Source organism: Heterodontus francisci, chromosome 25 (genome assembly GCF_036365525.1).
Source record: "Heterodontus francisci isolate sHetFra1 chromosome 25, sHetFra1.hap1, whole genome shotgun sequence".
NCBI lineage: Eukaryota > Metazoa > Chordata > Chondrichthyes > Heterodontiformes > Heterodontidae > Heterodontus > Heterodontus francisci.
This window is the reverse complement of record NC_090395.1, coordinates 57,452,417-57,470,287: the sequence shown is the minus strand read 5'-3', so window position 1 is coordinate 57,470,287 and position 17,871 is coordinate 57,452,417. Positions and strand designations below refer to the sequence as shown.

Genomic DNA, 17,871 nt, shown 5'->3' with positions numbered 1-17,871 from the left:
ATATTGTAAATCAACTCCAACGTGAGCTGGATGCACCAATGTACCTCTTCTGAACTATACTTTATACGGGGTCTGACCACTGTTTAATTTTTAGAAACAAAACAACTGTATTTGATTCCTCCTTCTCTGTTGGACTGACCTCATCCCATTTAGATTTTTTTTAATACATTATGTTGCTGGTTTAAAATATTTTGCCACTATAGATCTTAAATTTCTCATTTGGCCAACACACGGTCACACATTTCCAATTAGCGTTCAGGTCACTGATAACAGGTGGCTTGCTTTTATTTTTCTAGATACAATATGGTCGGCAAGGATTATCGGGAATGTACAGCTGAGGGCTGGGATGGCCAGGTTCCATCCTGTGAACGTAAGTTATGCTTCCATATTTTGTAAATAACTGACTTGCTGGACTGAGCCAAATGATTGAGCCACTTTCAATGAATTGTCTTGCAGCGTTGCTTCACATCCAAGTTTTCTTCCTGTTATGAGTGTTCCATTTTTTTTGTTAATTTATGAGGATTTGCGTTTTAAAACTGAAAATAGGTTCCATAGTTGCTGGAATTTGTGTTTTTTAAAAAGGAGGTGATCAGAGTGTCTTTTGAACTTCGCTGGTAACAACAGTTACTGGAAGGCAGCTGTTTTCAGATAAATACCCAACAGGAGGCTTTTTGGTCTTGGGGAAGATGTTTGCAGACAAGGGGCAGGTCAAGATTTATAGGGAGCAGGAGGCTTGACTCCTGAGATGTATTTGGTTTTGCTTTGGACAGTCAGTTGGGGAATGGACAATGTTGTGAAAAGGAGTTAAAAAAATCAACCTGTCAAGGACAAGCCCCAACTTAGCCTTTTCCAGCTCTTGGAAAAGCCTGCTGGCTTTTCCATCTGTTTGAGAAGCTCTTGGAAACGAGTGTAAGAAATAGAAAAATTTATGCGGCATTCTTCCTGCAAAGCCTGCTTGAAACCTCTGTTGTTGCATTTCTCCTGGAAAGCCTGCCCAAACTGATCTTTACTGTCACCTGAAAAGAACTGTTCTAGGAAGATCCCAGTGACAGCTCTCGATGCGTATTTGGGACGCCAAACCAAAAACAAAGGACATCTGACATTTTGCCATATCTTCTCTTTTTTTCTTCAAGAATTAGCAAATTTTCTATTTTGTCTAGATCTAAAGAGAAAATCACTTTACTTTTTGGTTGACTGGTCTTTGTGTGTGTGTGTGTGTGTCTAAGGTAAAAAGGGAATTTTCATATTTCAATCTGTGTGGTAATGCTTTGCTTTGTTACTGGTTAAGACATGTTCTATAATAAACTGATAATTTTGTTATTTATTAAGTAAGCCTGGTTGGTGTATTTTTTGGGATAAAAATAGAGTCTATGATTGACCTTATTGGTAACTGGGAAAAAAATTTAAATGTACATTGTGACCTGTGGAGAAGTGCAACTAGTAAAAACAGTGTACTCCTCCCACATCATTCGAAACATTCCTTACAGTATTTTGACATTCTCTGGCTTAGAGGACTGACTTTTTGGAATGGGAGGATACCGTTTTTCAATGCATTGATTCAACATTGTGTATTAAGAGAGCTGAATGAGAAAGGAGAAATGGCCATTCATTAAATCAGTCCTGCTCCTTCCAGAAGTCTTGTTTTTCTGCTCTATGGCAAATGGTAGTGTTGGAGCAAGGTGTCGTGTATTGGTGGTTAGTGGGAGCTTTAGGGGATGCTAACTTTAGGGGAGTTTTAGCTGACGGGAAGTGGTTGATTGGGACATGGTTGATCTCAGATGTAGAGGTGGCAGATAAAGGAAAGGTGAAAGCAACGGTAATGATCCAGACTTAAATCATGCTCATATTCCCTTCTCCATCACTTCCATTCTTGTCCTAAGATGCAACTAGATCTGTGTGTCTGCCCTGCTAAATTTGTTGTGTTAGTGCAGCATGTGGAAAACTGGGAAACTGTTGCATTAATTTGCTGATCAAGCTTGAGTGAAAGTAATAGATATATTGAGGAGGTGACAAAAACATGGAGAAAGATTTTAGTGGTGGTAGTGCTGATGTACAGCAGATTATGCTGTGGAAGTGGAAAGAAGTGGATTGAGAGATGGATAAGAGACTTTGAAGTCACTTCCTCACTTTTGAGTTCCACACCCTTGAAATGAAGGAAAACATTCCAACAACCATTTTGAGCATGTTTTGTACCTGTACACTGGTTTTCAGTGACTTACGTACTTAGACACCTAACACCTCTATCCTTCACCACTCCTCGTCTCTCACCATTTAGTAAGTAGCTGGATACTTGGCCTATGTTTTTGGATTGCTGGTGAATATTGTTGAAGGCCAAAGTGATGTTGAAGACAGAGACCTGTTGCTGTGACGTATTGCAGATTTAGAGAATATCTTGCATTTATCTTGCCATTCATTCCAAAGTTGGGGTAACCTGATTTTCTGCATTATTGTGTAGTAGCTAATAAGCTTCATGATAAATATCTCTGAATTGCATTGAGAAAACTGTTGGAGATTTTGAACATTTCTACCTTTTCTCATTTTATTTTCTGTACAGCAATAAACTGTGGTCACCCTGGGGATATTGTGAATGGATATTACAAGGCGCAAAATACCACAGTTGGAAATAGAGTTACTTTTTATTGTGACATTGGGTAAGTATTCAGTGTATAAACTGAATAATTTTCATGAAGAACTATATTATTTTAATGTTGTGATTGAGATAATTTCAGATGACCATGTTTGGTTCTTCACATTTCTGATGACAGCTATCCATGTGAGCTCTGAGTGAGGTTTCCCATTTAGTGCCAAACTGGCAATTAAAAAAAAAAATAGTTCTGCATACTTATAAGTTGAGGACATTTCATGCTGGGATTGGAATATTAATGCCAAGGCATAAATGGAAAATGTGTTATTGATGCCTAGATTCATAAATGGAGATCAAAACTGAATAACTGTGTCTGCTGCTTTCTGAAAATGCACAAATTATATTGTAAATCAGCTCCAATGTGTGTTGGATGCATCAATGTTCCTCCTGTGATGTGTAATTTATTTGGCGTCTGACCAGCATCTTTTGTTTAGAAACAATACAACGGTATTTGATTCCTCCTTTGTTCAACTGACCTCATCCCATTTTGATTTTTTTTAATACAGTAAGTTGTTAGTTTAAAACATTTAAGAAAGTCCTTAAATTTTTCACTCGGTCAACAGACGATCATCATCTTCTTTGGCCTCCTTGTCTCGGGAGACAATGGGTAAGCGCCTGGAGGTGGTCAGTGGTTTGTGGAGCAGCGCCTGGAGCAGCTATAAAGGCCAATACTAGAGTGACAGACTCTTCCACAGGTCCTGCAGATAAAATTGGTTGTCAGGGCTGTTTCGCAGTTGGCTCTCCCCTTGCGCTTCTGTCTTTTTTCCTGCCAACTGCTAAGTCTCTTCGACTCGCCACACTTTAGCCACACCTTTATGGCTGCCCGCCAGCTCTGGTGATCGCTGGCAACTGACTCCCATGACGGTAACGCTTGACCAATTAAAGTTCTGGTCACTGATAACAGGTGGCTTGCTTTTCTTTTTCTAGATACAAAATGGTCGGTAGGGATTATCGGGAATGTACAGCTGAGGGTTGGGATGGCCAGGTTCCTTCCTGTGAACGTAAGTTAGGTTTCCATGTTTTGTAAATGACAGAATTGCTGGACTGAGCCAAATAACTGAGCCATTTTCAATGAATTGTCATGAAGCTTTGGTTCACATCCAAGTTACCTTCCTTACTATATTTTGACATCCTGTAACTTGGAGTTCAGAATTTTTGGAATGAGAGTAAACAGTTTTTCAATGGATTGAATCAGCATTGCACATTAAATTACCATAATGAGAAATGGCCATTCATCAAATCAAACCTGCTCCTTCCAGAAAACTTGAATCTTCTGCCCTATTGCAAATGGTAGTGTTGGAGCAAGGTGTCGAGTATTGGTGGTTAGCAGGAGCTTTAGGAGATGCTAACTTTAGTGGAGTTTTAGCTGATATAAAGTGGTAGATTTGGGCCATGGTTGATCTAGGAAGTTCAGGTGGCAGATAAAGGAAAATTGCAAGCACGAGTAATGATCCAGACTTAAATCATGCTCATATTCCCTTTTCCATCACATCCATTCTCGTTATAAGATGTAACTAGATCTGTGTGTGTGTAACCTCCTGAATTAGTTATGTTAGTGCAGCACATGGGAAACTGTTGCACTAATTTGCTGATCAAGCTTGAGTGAAAGTAATAGATATATTGAGGAGGTGACAAAAACATGGAGAAAGATTTTAGTGGTGGTGGAGCTGAGGTTCAGCAGATTATGCTTGGAAGTGGAAAGAAGTGGATTTAGAGATGGATAAGAGACTTTGAAGTCACTTCCTCACTTTTGAGTTCCAACACCCTTGAAATGAAGAAAAACATTGCTTTAAACATTTTGAGTATGTTTTGTACCTATACACTAGTTTTCAGTGACTTATGTACATAGACACCTAACACCTCTATCCTTCACCACTCCTCGTCTCTCACCATTTAGTAAGTAACTGGATACTTGACCTGTGTTTTTGGATTGCTGGTGAATATCGATGATGGTCAATGCATGGTGATGTTGAAGACAGAGACCTGTTGTTGTCACATAATGCAGATTTAGAGAATGCCTTGCATTTGTCTTGCCATTCATTCCAAAGTTGGGGTAACCTGACTTTCTGCATTATTGTGTAGTAGCTAATAAGCGTCATGTTAAATATCTCTGAATTGCCTCGAGAAAACCGTTGGAAATTTTGGAGTTTTAAACATTTCTACCTTTTCTCATTTTATTTTCTGAACAGCAATAAACTGTGATCACCCTGGGGATATTGTGAATGGATATTACAAGGCGCAAAATACCACAGTTGGAAATAGAGTTATTTTTTATTGTGACATTGGGTAAGTATTCAGTATATAAACTGAATAATTTTCATGAAGAACTATATTATTTTAATGTTGTGATTAAGATAATTTCAGATGACCATGTTTGTTTCTTCACATTTCTGATGACAGCTATCCATGTGTGCTCTGAGTGAGGTTTCCCATTTAGTGTTGAACTGGAAATTAAATAAAAAGATCTGTATACTTTATAAGTTGATGGCATTTCATGCTGGGATTGGAATATTGATGCCAAGCGTTAAACGGAAGATGTGTTATTGATGCCTAGATTCATAAATGGAGATCAAAACTGAATATCTGTGCATGCTGCTTTCTGAAAATGCACAAATTATATTGTAAATCAGCTCCAATGTGTGTTGAATGCATCAATGTTCCTCCTGTGATGTGTAATTTATTTGGCGTTTGACCAGCATCTTTTTGTTTAGAAACAATACAACGGTATTTGATTCCTCCTTTGTTCAACTGACCTCATCCCATTTTGATTTTTTTTAATACAGTATGTTGTTAGTTTAAAACATTTTGCTACAAAAGTCCTTAAATTTCTCATTGGGCCACATATGGTAACACTTTTGCAATTAACGTTTGGTTAGTGATAACAGGTGGCTTGCTTTTCTTTTTCTAGATACAAAATGGTCGGTAAGGAATATCGGGAATGTACAGCTGAGGGCTGGGATGGCCAGGTTCCTTCCTGTGAACGTAAGTTATGTTTCCATGTTTTATAAATGACTGACTTGCTGGACTGAGCCAAATGATTGAGCCACTTTCAATGAATTGTCCTGCAGCATTAGTTCACATCCAAGTTTTCTGCCTGTTGTGAGTGCTTCCATATTTTTTGTTATTTTATGAGGATTTGTGTTTTAAAACTGAAAGAAGATTCAATAGATGCTGGATTTTGTGTTTTTTTTTAAAGTTGTGATCAGACCTTCTTTTGGACTTGGCTTGCAAACAACAGTTAGTGGAAGGCCCCTGTTTTCATATATATACCCAGTAGGAGACTTTTTTGTCATGGTGAGGATGTTGACGAAGAAGTGACAGGTTAAGATTTTCAGGGTTAGGAGGCTTGACTCCTGAGATGTATTTGCTTTCACTTTGGACAGACTGTTGGGAATAGACAGTATTGTGAAAAGGAATTTAAAAAAATCAACCTGCCAAGGAAAAACCCCAGCTCAGCCTTTTCCAACTCTTTGAAAAGCCTGCTGGTTTTTCCATTTGATTGAGAAGCTCTTGGAAGCAAGTGTAAGAAATAGAGAAATTTATGCTTCATTTCTGCTGCAAGGCCTGCTTGAAACCTCTGTTGCTGCATTTCTCCTGGAAAGCCTGCCCAAACTGAAACTGTTGCCTGAGAAGAACTGTTCTCGGAAGATCCCAGTGACAGCTCTCTATGCGTATTTGGGACACCAAGCCAAAAACAAAGGACATCTGACATCTTTCCATATCTTCTCTTTTTTCTTCAAGAATCAGGAAGTTTTTTTTTGTCCAGCTCGAAAGAGAGAAAATCTGTTTTTTGGTTAACTGGTGTGTGTGTGGCTAAGGTAAAAAGGGAACGTTTTTGTATTTCAATCTGTTTGTTAATGCTTTGTTTCATTTTTGGTTAAGGCATGTTCTATAATAAACTGATAATTTTGTTATTTATTAAAGAAACCTGGTGTATTTTGGGGACCGTATCGGTAACTGGGAAAAAATTTAAATATATGTTGTGACCCGTGGAGAACTGAAACTAGAAAAACAGTACACTCCTCCCGCCTTGGTCGTAGCATTCCTTACAGTATTTTGATGTCCTCTAGCTTGGAGTACTGTCTTTTTGGAATGGGAGGATACAGTTTTTCAATGCATTGATCCAACATTGTGTATTCAATGAACAGAATCTGAAATGAGAAATGGCCATTCATCAAACCAATCCTGCTCCTTCCAGAAGGCTTGAATCTTCTGCCCTATTGCAAATGGTAGTGTTGGAGCAAGGTGTCGAGTTTTGGGTGATGGAAAGTTTAGGAGGTGCTACATTTAGTGGGGTTTTAGCTGGCAGGAAATGATAGATTGGGACATGGGTAATCTAGGTTGTGGTGGTGGCTAAAGGAAAGGTGCAAGCACCAGAAATAATCCATACTTAATTCATGCTCATACTCCCTTCTTCACCACTTCCATTTTTGTTATAGGATGCAACTCGATCTGTGTGTGTGCCCTACTGAATTAGTTGTGTTAGTGCAGTATATGGGAAACTGTTGCATTAATTTGTTGATTGTTACAACCGAGGCAGGAGCAATGCACTGTCAATTCAGTCCTATCACTCCACAGGTCATAGCATATCATTAAATTTTCCCACTTAACCAGAAAACTGCCAAATTAAACACTTTATTAACACCCAGAATAAAGTACACCAAACCAGGTATCTTTAAACAACAATAAATTAACTGTTTATATAAATAAACTAAATCTTAGACATCATTAAGATAAATTTATGCCTAAAGACCTTATAGCATCTTATTTATCATAACCCCCCCTCCCCCCAACCCGGCCCCCAAGCACATATACATACATGCAAAAACTATCGGTTCAGCGGTTTTTAAAAAATGTGGTTTCTCCGGAATAAAATAAGTAATTGGGTTGTAAGTCCTGGTGGGCACGTTCCCAGTCAATGAGGTGTCCCAGAGTTGAATCGTCAGATGCCAATCGAAATCTTTAGGCGAATATGACGTAACAGTCTTTAATAAATAGGCATTCAAGGTATTTTAGCTGCAGCAGGCATCACATAGTTCTTTCAATGAGGAGCACAGCAATAGGTCTACTTGGATTTTCAAACTGCCAGTCCTTTGGCAGAAACTTCACTGAGAATTCCAGCAAACACAAACAGGCAATAGAGATAGTTACTTCTGTAGCAGAGACTTCTTAACGTTTCGAAGTAATTCTTTCCCTGGTTTTTTCGTTCTTAGGCAAACACATTATGCGCCCAATGCAGCTCTTCTCTGCTGATATATAGACAGCTTCTTTTCAGTAATCGCACATCGTTGTGCTCCAGATCAGACTGGTTTCAGCCAGTCCCTGCACACAGTTAAATTGATACATTACAACAAATCTCCTACTCTTACCTAAGGAACAGGCTGGCTGTGGCACTCTTCTGAAAGAATTTAAGAAAACCTCTCTCTCTGTCTTAAAGGTGCTCTGTTTTTAGACAGAGTCTTAAAGGCACACTGTTTTAAACAGAGGAGAAAGAAATAATTATGTGACGTGATCAAGCTTGAGTGAAAGTAACAGATATATAGAGGAGGTGACAAAAACATGAAGAACGATTTTAATAGTGGTGGTGCTTAGGTACTGCAGATTATGCTGTGGAAGTGGAAAGAAGTGGTCTTGGAGATGAAGAGACTTTGAAGTCACTTCCTCACTTTTGAGTTCCAGCACACTTGAAATGAATGAAAACATTCCATCAACCATTTTGATTATGTTTTGTACCTGTGTTCAGTGACATACCTACATAGACACATAAATATCTTTGCTCCTTCACTGCTTCTTGTCTCTCACCATTTAGTAAGTAGCTGGAAACGTGACCTGTGTTTTTGGATTGCTGGTGAATATTATTGCAGGTCAATGCATAGTGATGTTGAAGACAGAGACCAGTTGCTGTGACGTATTGCGAACTTAGAGAATATCTTGCATTTGTCTTGCCATTCATTCCAAAGTTGGGGTAACCTGATGTTCTGCATTATTGTGCAGTAGCTAATTAGCTTCAGTTAAATATCTGTGGATTGCTTTGAGAAAACTGTTGGAGATTTTGAACATTTCTACCTTTTCTCATTTTATTTTTTGCACAGTAATAAACTGTGGTCACCCTGGGGATATTGTGAATGGATATTACAAGGCACAAAATATGACAGTTGGAAATAAAGTTACATTTCATTGTGACATTGGGTAAGTATTCAGTGTATAAATTGAATAATTTTTGTGAAGAACTATATTGTTGTGATTAAGATAATTTGAGATGACCATCTCTGGTTCTTCACATTTCTGATGACAGTTATCCTTGTGACCTGTGACTGAGGCTTCCCATTTAGTGTTGAATGGGCAGATTTTTAAAAATAGATCTGTATACGTTTTTAAGGTGAGGGGTGTTCGTGCCGGGATTAGAATATTAATGCCAAGGCATAAATGGAAAACTTATTATTGATGCCTAGATTCATAAATGGAGATCAAAACTGAACATCTGTGTCTGCTGCTTTCTCAAAATGGTTAAATTATATTGTAAATCAACTCCAACGTGAGCTGGATGCACCAATGTACCTCTTCTGAACTATACTTTATACGGGGTCTGACCACTGTTTAATTTTTAGAAACAAAACAACTGTATTTGATTCCTCCTTCTCTGTTGGACTGACCTCATCCCATTTAGATTTTTTTTAATACATTATGTTGCTGGTTTAAAATATTTTGCCACTATAGATCTTAAATTTCTCATTTGGCCAACACACGGTCACACATTTCCAATTAGCGTTCAGGTCACTGATAACAGGTGGCTTGCTTTTATTTTTCTAGATACAATATGGTCGGCAAGGATTATCGGGAATGTACAGCTGAGGGCTGGGATGGCCAGGTTCCATCCTGTGAACGTAAGTTATGCTTCCATATTTTGTAAATAACTGACTTGCTGGACTGAGCCAAATGATTGAGCCACTTTCAATGAATTGTCATGCAGCGTTGCTTCACATCCAAGTTTTCTTCCTGTTATGAGTGTTCCATTTTTTTTGTTAATTTATGAGGATTTGCGTTTTAAAACTGAAAATAGGTTCCATAGATGCTGGAATTTGTGTTTTTTAAAAAGGAGGTGATCAGAGTGTCTTTTGAACTTCGCTGGTAACAACAGTTACTGGAAGGCAGCTGTTTTCAGATAAATACCCAACAGGAGGCTTTTTGGTCTTGGGGAAGATGTTTGCAGACAAGGGGCAGGTCAAGATTTATAGGGAGCAGGAGGCTTGACTCCTGAGATGTATTTGGTTTTGCTTTGGACAGTCAGTTGGGGAATGGACAATGTTGTGAAAAGGAGTTAAAAAAATCAACCTGTCAAGGACAAGCCCCAACTTAGCCTTTTCCAGCTCTTGGAAAAGCCTGCTGGCTTTTCCATCTGTTTGAGAAGCTCTTGGAAACGAGTGTAAGAAATAAAAAAATTTATGCGGCATTCTTCCTGCAAAGCTTGCTTGAAACCTCTGTTGTTGCATTTCTCCTGGAAAGCCTGCCCAAACTGATCTTTACTGTCACCTGAAAAGAACTGTTCTAGGAAGATCCCAGTGACAGCTCTCGATGCGTATTTGGGACGCCCAACCAAAAACAAAGGACATCTGACATTTTGCCATATCTTCTCTTTTTTTCTTCAAGAATTAGCAAATTTTCTTTTTTGTCTAGATCTAAAGAGAAAATCACTTTACTTTTTGGTTGACTGGTCTTTGTGTGTGTGTGTGTCTAAGGTAAAAAGGGAATTTTCATATTTCAATCTGTGTGGTAATGCTTTGCTTTGTTACTGGTTAAGACATGTTCTATAATAAACTGATAATTTTGTTACTTATTAAGTAAGCCTGGTTGGTGTATTTTTTGGGATAAAAATAGAGTCTATGATTGACCTTGTTGGTAACTGGGAAAAAAATTTAAATGTACATTGTGACCTGTGGAGAAGTGCAACTAGTAAAAACAGTGTACTCCTCCCACATCATTCGAAACATTCCTTACAGTATTTTGACATTCTCTGGCTTAGAGGACTGACTTTTTGGAATGGGAGGATACCGTTTTTCAATGCATTGATTCAACATTGTGCATTAAGAGAGCTGAATGAGAAAGGAGAAATGGCCATTCATTAAATCAGTCCTGCTCCTTCCAGAAGTCTTGTTTTTCTGCTCTATGGCAAATGGTAGTGTTGGAGCAAGGTGTCGTGTATTGGTGGTTAGTGGGAGCTTTAGGGGATGCTAACTTTAGGGGAGTTTTAGCTGACGGGAAGTGGTTGATTGGGACATGGTTGATCTCAGATGTAGAGGTGGCAGATAAAGGAAAGGTGAAAGCAACGGTAATGATCCAGACTTAAATCATGCTCATATTCCCTTCTCCATCACTTCCATTCTTGTCCTAAGATGCAACTAGATCTGTGTGTCTGCCCTGCTAAATTTGTTGTGTTAGTGCAGCATGTGGAAAACTGGGAAACTGTTGCATTAATTTGCTGATCAAGCTTGAGTGAAAGTAATAGATATATTGAGGAGGTGACAAAAACATGGAGAAAGATTTTAGTGGTGGTAGTGCTGATGTACAGCAGATTATGCTGTGGAAGTGGAAAGAAGTGGATTGAGAGATGGATAAGAGACTTTGAAGTCACTTCCTCACTTTTGAGTTCCACACCCTTGAAATGAAGGAAAACATTCCAACAACCATTTTGAGTATGTTTTGTACCTGTACACTGGTTTTCAGTGACTTACGTACTTAGACACCTAACATCTCTATCCTTCACCACTCCTCGTCTCTCACCATTTAGTAAGTAGCTGGATACTTGGCCTATGTTTTTGGATTGCTGGTGAATATTGTTGAAGGCCAAAGTGATGTTGAAGACAGAGACCTGTTGCTGTGACGTATTGCAGATTTAGAGAATATCTTGCATTTATCTTGCCATTCATTCCAAAGTTGGGGTAACCTGATTTTCTGCATTATTGTGTAGTAGCTAATAAGCTTCATGATAAATATCTCTGAATTGCATTGAGAAAACTGTTGGAGATTTTGAACATTTCTACTTTTTCTCATTTTATTTTCTGTACAGCAATAAACTGTGGTCACCCTGGGGATATTGTGAATGGATATTACAAGGCACAAAATACCACAGTTGGAAATAGAGTTACTTTTTATTGTGACATTGGGTAAGTATTCAGTGTATAAACTGAATAATTTTCATGAAGAACTATATTATTTTAATCTTGTGATTGAGATAATTTCAGATGACCATGTTTGGTTCTTCACATTTCTGATGACAGCTATCCATGTGAGCTCTGAGTGAGGTTTCCCATTTAGTGTTGAACTGGAAATTAAATAAAAAGATCTGTATACTTTATAAGTTGATGGCATTTCATGCTGGGATTGGAATATTGATGCCAAGTGTTAAACGGAAGATGTGTTATTGATGCCTAGATTCATAAATGGAGATCAAAACTGAATATCTGTGCATGCTGCTTTCTGAAAATGCACAAATTATATTGTAAATCAGCTCCAATGTGTGTTGAATGCATCAATGTTCCTCTTGTGATGTGTAATTTATTTGGCGTCTGACCAGCATCTTTTGTTTAGAAACAATACAACTGTATTTGATTCCTCCTTTGTTCAACTGACCTCATCCCATTTTAATTTTTTTTAATACAGTAAGTTGTTAGTTTAAAACATTTTGCCAAGAAAGTCCTTAAATTTTTCACTTGGTCAACAGACGATCATCATCTTCTTTGGCCTCCTTGTCTCGGGAGACAATGGGCTAAGCGCCTGGAGGTGGTCAGTGGTTTGTGGAGCAGCGCCTGGAGTAGCTATAAAGGCCAATACTAGAGTGACAGACTCTTCCACAGGTCCTGCAGATAAAATTGGTTGTCAGGGCTGTTTCGCAGTTGGCTCTCCCCTTGCGCTTCTGTCTTTTTTCCTGCCAACTGCTAAGTCTCTTCGACTCGCCACACTTTAGCCCCACCTTTATGGCTGCCCGCCAGCTCTGGTGATCGCTGGCAACTGACTCCCATGACGGTAACGCTTGACCAATTAAAGTTCTGGTCACTGATAACAGGTGGCTTGCTTTTCTTTTTCTAGATACAAAATGGTCGGTAGGGATTATCGGGAATGTACAGCTGAGGGTTGGGATGGCCAGGTTCCTTCCTGTGAACGTAAGTTAGGTTTCCATGTTTTGTAAATGACAGAATTGCTGGACTGAGCCAAATAACTGAGCCATTTTCAATGAATTGTCATGAAGCTTTGGTTCACATCCAAGTTACCTTCCTTACTATATTTTGACATCCTATAACATGGAGTTCAGAATTTTTGGAATGAGAGTAAACAGTTTTTCAATGGATTGAATCAGCATTGCACATTAAATTACCATAATGAGAAATGGCCATTCATCAAATCAAACCTGCTCCTTCCAGAAAACTTGAATCTTCTGCCCTATTGCAAATGGTAGTGTTGGAGCAAGGTGTCGAGTATTGGTGGTTAGCAGGAGCTTTAGGAGATGCTAACTTTAGTGGAGTTTTAGCTGATATAAAGTGGTAGATTTGGGCCATGGTTGATCTAGGAAGTTCAGGTGGCAGATAAAGGAAAATTGCAAGCACGAGTAATGATCCAGACTTAAATCATGCTCATATTCCCTTTTCCATCACATCCATTCTCGTTATAAGATGTAACTAGATCTGTGTGTGTGTAACCTCCTGAATTAGTTATGTTAGTGCAGCACATGGGAAACTGTTGCACTAATTTGCTGATCAAGCTTGAGTGAAAGTATTAAATATATTGAGGAGGTGACAAAAACATGGAGAAAGATTTTAGTGGTGGTGGAGCTGAGGTTCAGCAGATTATGCTTGGAAGTGGAAAGAAGTGGATTTAGAGATGGATAAGAGACTTTGAAGTCACTTCCTCACTTTTGAGTTCCAACACCCTTGAAATGAAGAAAAACATTGCTTTAAACATTTTGAGTATGTTTTGTACCTATACACTAGCTTTCAGTGACTTATGTACATAGACACCTAACACCTCTATCCTTCACCACTCCTCGTCTCTCACCATTTAGTAAGTAACTGGATACTTGACCTGTGTTTTTGGATTGCTGGTGAATATCGATGATGGTCAATGCATGGTGATGTTGAAGACAGAGACCTGTTGTTGTCACATAATGCAGATTTAGAGAATGCCTTGCATTTGTCTTGCCATTCATTCCAAAGTTGGGGTAACCTGACTTTCTGCATTATTGTGTAGTAGCTAATAAGCGTCATGTTAAATATCTCTGAATTGCCTCGAGAAAACCGTTGGAAATTTTGGAGTTTTAAACATTTCTACCTTTTCTCATTTTATTTTCTGTACAGCAATAAACTGTGGTCACCCTGGGGATATTGTAAATGGATATTACAAGGCACAAAATACCACAGTTGGAAATAGAGTTATTTTTTATTGTGACATTGGGTAAGTATTCAGTATATAAACTGAATAATTTTCATGAAGAACTATATTATTTTAATGTTGTGATTAAGATAATTTCAGATGACCATGTTTGTTTCTTCACATTTCTGATGACAGCTATCCATGTGTGCTCTGAGTGAGGTTTCCCATTTAGTGTTGAACTGGAAATTAAATAAAAAGATCTGTATACTTTATAAGTTGATGGCATTTCATGCTGGGATTGGAATATTGATGCCAAGCGTTAAACGGAAGATGTGTTATTGATGCCTAGATTCATAAATGGAGATCAAAACTGAATATCTGTGCATGCTGCTTTCTGAAAATGCACAAATTATATTGTAAATCAGCTCCAATGTGTGTTGAATGCATCAATGTTCCTCCTGTGATGTGTAATTTATTTGGCGTCTGACCAGCATCTTTTTGTTTAGAAACAATACAACGGTATTTGATTCCTCCTTTGTTCAACTGACCTCATCCCATTTTGATTTTTTTTAATACAGTATGTTGTTAGTTTAAAACATTTTGCTACAGAAGTCCTTAAATTTCTCATTGGGCCACATATGGTAACACTTTTGCAATTAACGTTTGGTTAGTGATAACAGGTGGCTTGCTTTTCTTTTTCTAGATACAAAATGGTCGGTAAGGAATATCGGGAATGTACAGCTGAGGGCTGGGATGGCCAGGTTCCTTCCTGTGAACGTAAGTTATGTTTCCATGTTTTATAAATGACTGACTTGCTGGACTGAGCCAAATGATTGAGCCACTTTCAATGAATTGTCCTGCAGCATTAGTTCACATCCAAGTTTTCTGCCTGTTGTGAGTGCTTCCATATTTTTTGTTATTTTATGAGGATTTGTGTTTTAAAACTGAAAGAAGATTCAATAGATGCTGGATTTTGTGTTTTTTTTTAAAGTTGTGATCAGACCTTCTTTTGGACTTGGCTTGCAAACAACAGTTAGTGGAAGGCCCCTGTTTTCATATATATACCCAGTAGGAGACTTTTTTGTCATGGTGAGGATGTTGACGAAGAAGTGACAGGTTAAGATTTTCGGGGTTAGGAGGCTTGACTCCTGAGATGTATTTGCTTTCACTTTGGACAGACTGTTGGGAATAGACAGTATTGTGAAAAGGAATTTAAAAAAATCAACCTGCCAAGGAAAAACCCCAGCTCAGCCTTTTCCAACTCTTTGAAAAGCCTGCTGGTTTTTCCATTTGTTTGAGAAGCTCTTGGAAGCAAGTGTAAGAAATAGAGAAATTTATGCTTCATTTCTGCTGCAAGGCCTGCTTGAAACCTCTGTTGCTGCATTTCTCCTGGAAAGCCTGCCCAAACTGAAACTGTTGCCTGAGAAGAACTGTTCTCGGAAGATCCCAGTGACAGCTCTCTATGCGTATTTGGGACACCAAGCCAAAAACAAAGGACATCTGACATCTTTCCATATCTTCTCTTTTTTCTTCAAGAATCAGGAAGTTTTTTTTTGTCCAGCTCGAAAGAGAGAAAATCTGTTTTTTGGTTAACTGGTGTGTGTGTGGCTAAGGTAAAAAGGGAACGTTTTTGTATTTCAATCTGTATGTTAATGCTTTGTTTCATTTTTGGTTAAGGCATGTTCTATAATAAACTGATAATTTTGTTATTTATTAAAGAAACCTGGTGTATTTTGGGGACCGTATCGGTAACTGGGAAAAAATTTAAATATATGTTGTGACCCGTGGAGAACTGAAACTAGAAAAACAGTACACTCCTCCCGCCTTGGTCGTAGCATTCCTTACAGTATTTTGATGTCCTCTAGCTTGGAGTACTGTCTTTTTGGAATGGGAGGATACAGTTTTTCAATGCATTGATCCAACATTGTGTATTCAATGAACAGAATCTGAAATGAGAAATGGCCATTCATCAAATCAATCCTGCTCCTTCCAGAAGACTTGAATCCTCTGCCCTATTGCAAATGGTAGTGTTGGAGCAAGGTGTCGAGTTTTGGGTGATGGAAAGTTTAGGAGGTGCTACATTTAGTGGGGTTTTAGCTGGCAGGAAGTGGTAGCTTGGGACATGGGTGATCTAGGATGTGGTGGTGGCTAAAGGAAAGGTGCAAGCACCAGAAATAATCCATACTTAATTCATGCTCATACTCCCTTCTTCACCACTTCCATTCTTGTTATATGATGCAACTCGATCTGTGTGTGTGCCCTACTGAATTAGTTGTGTTAGTGCAGCATACGGGAAACTGTTGCATTAATTTGTTGATTGTTACAACCGAGGCAGGAGATATGCACTGTCAATTCAGTCTTATCACTCCACAGGTCATAGCATATCATTAAATTTTCCCACTTAACCAGAAAACTGCCAAATTAAACACTTTATTAACACCCAGAATAAAATACACCAAACCAGCTATCTTTAAACAACAATAAATTAACTGTTTATAAATAAACTAAATCTTAGACATTAAGATAAATTTATGCCTAAAGACCTTATAGCATCTTATTTATCGTAACCCCCACCGCCCCCCCAACCCGACCCCGAAGCACACATCCATACGTTGAAAAACTTTTCGTTAAGCGGTTTTTAAAAGAATGTGGTTGTTTCGGAATAAAATAAGTAAGTGGGTTGTAAGTCCTGGTGGGTTCGTTCCCGGTTAATGAGGTGTCCCAGAGTTGAATCGTCAGATACCAATCAAAATCTTTAGGCGAATATGACGTAACAGTCTTTAATAAATAGGCATTCAAAGTATTTTAGCTGCAGCAGGCATCACATAGTTCTTTCAATGAAGAGCACAGCAATAGGTCTACTTGGATTTTCAAACTGCCAGTCCTTTGGCAGACACTTCACTGAGACTTCTAGCAAACACAAACAGGCAATAGAGATAGTTACTTCTGTAGCAGAGACTTCTTAGAGTTTCGAAGTAAATGAGAATTTATTACCTCCAACAATGAAAATGTTCTTTCCCTGTTTTTTCCTTCTTAGACAAACACAGTCTGAGCTCTTCTCTGCTGAGATATAGACTGCTTCTTTTCAGTAATCACACTTCATTGTGCTCCAGATCAGACTGGTTTCAGCCAGTCCCTGCACACAATTAAATTGATACATTACAGCAAATCTCCTATTGTTACGTAAGGAACAGGCTGGCTGTGGCACTGTTCTGAAAGAATCTAAGAAAACTTCTCTCTGTCTTAAAGGTACACTGTTTTAAACAGAGGAGAAAGAAATAATTCTGTGACATGATCAAGCTTGAGTGAAAGTAATAGATATATTGAGGAGGTGACAAAAACATGGAAAAAGATTTTAGTGGTCGTGGTCCTGAGGTTCTGCAGATTATGCTATGGAAAAAAGTGATCTTGGAGATGGATAAGAGACTTTGAAGTCACTTCTTCACTTTTGAGTTCCAGCACACTTGAAATGAATGAGAAAATTCCATTATCCATTTTGATTATGTTTTGTACCTGTGCACTAGTGTTCAGTGACTTATCTACATAAATATCTTTGTTCCTTCACTGCTTCTTGTCTTTCACCATTTAGTAAGTAGCTGGAAACGTGACCTGTGTTTTTGGATTGCTGGTGAATATTGTTGCAGGTCAATGCATAGTGATGTTGAAGACAGAGACCAGTTGCTGTGACGTATTGCAGACTTAGAGAATATCTTGCAAATGTCTTGCCATTCATTCCAAAGTTGGGGTAACCTGACTTTCTGCGTTATTGTGTAGTAGCTAATTAGCTTCAGTTAAATATCTGTGAATTGCTTTGAGAAAACCATTGGAGATTTTGGAGTTTTGTTACATTTCTACCTTTTTTCATT

The 17,871-nt window shown here is 38.4% G+C and overlaps 1 protein-coding gene across 8 annotated transcripts in view; it reads left to right on the top strand.

The window, feature by feature from the left end:
- LOC137383885 (sushi, von Willebrand factor type A, EGF and pentraxin domain-containing protein 1-like) overlaps positions 1-17,871 on the top strand; it is a 202,214-nt gene that overhangs the window by 140,411 nt on the left and 43,932 nt on the right. For 5 of the 8 annotated variants that reach the window (XM_068057250.1, XM_068057245.1, XM_068057248.1 and 2 more), the window contains 11 exons: positions 297-370; positions 2,555-2,651; positions 3,572-3,645; positions 4,834-4,930; positions 5,553-5,626; positions 8,737-8,833; positions 9,455-9,528; positions 11,709-11,805; positions 12,728-12,801; positions 13,990-14,086; positions 14,709-14,782. In XM_068057250.1, coding sequence (XP_067913351.1) covers positions 297-370; positions 2,555-2,651; positions 3,572-3,645; positions 4,834-4,930; positions 5,553-5,626; positions 8,737-8,833; positions 9,455-9,528; positions 11,709-11,805; positions 12,728-12,801; positions 13,990-14,086; positions 14,709-14,782 — 929 coding nt within the window. The remainder of the gene's footprint in view (positions 1-296; positions 371-2,554; positions 2,652-3,571; positions 3,646-4,833; positions 4,931-5,552; positions 5,627-8,736; positions 8,834-9,454; positions 9,529-11,708; positions 11,806-12,727; positions 12,802-13,989; positions 14,087-14,708; positions 14,783-17,871) is intronic. The other 3 variants (XM_068057247.1, XM_068057244.1, XM_068057243.1) reach the window with 3 other exon arrangements.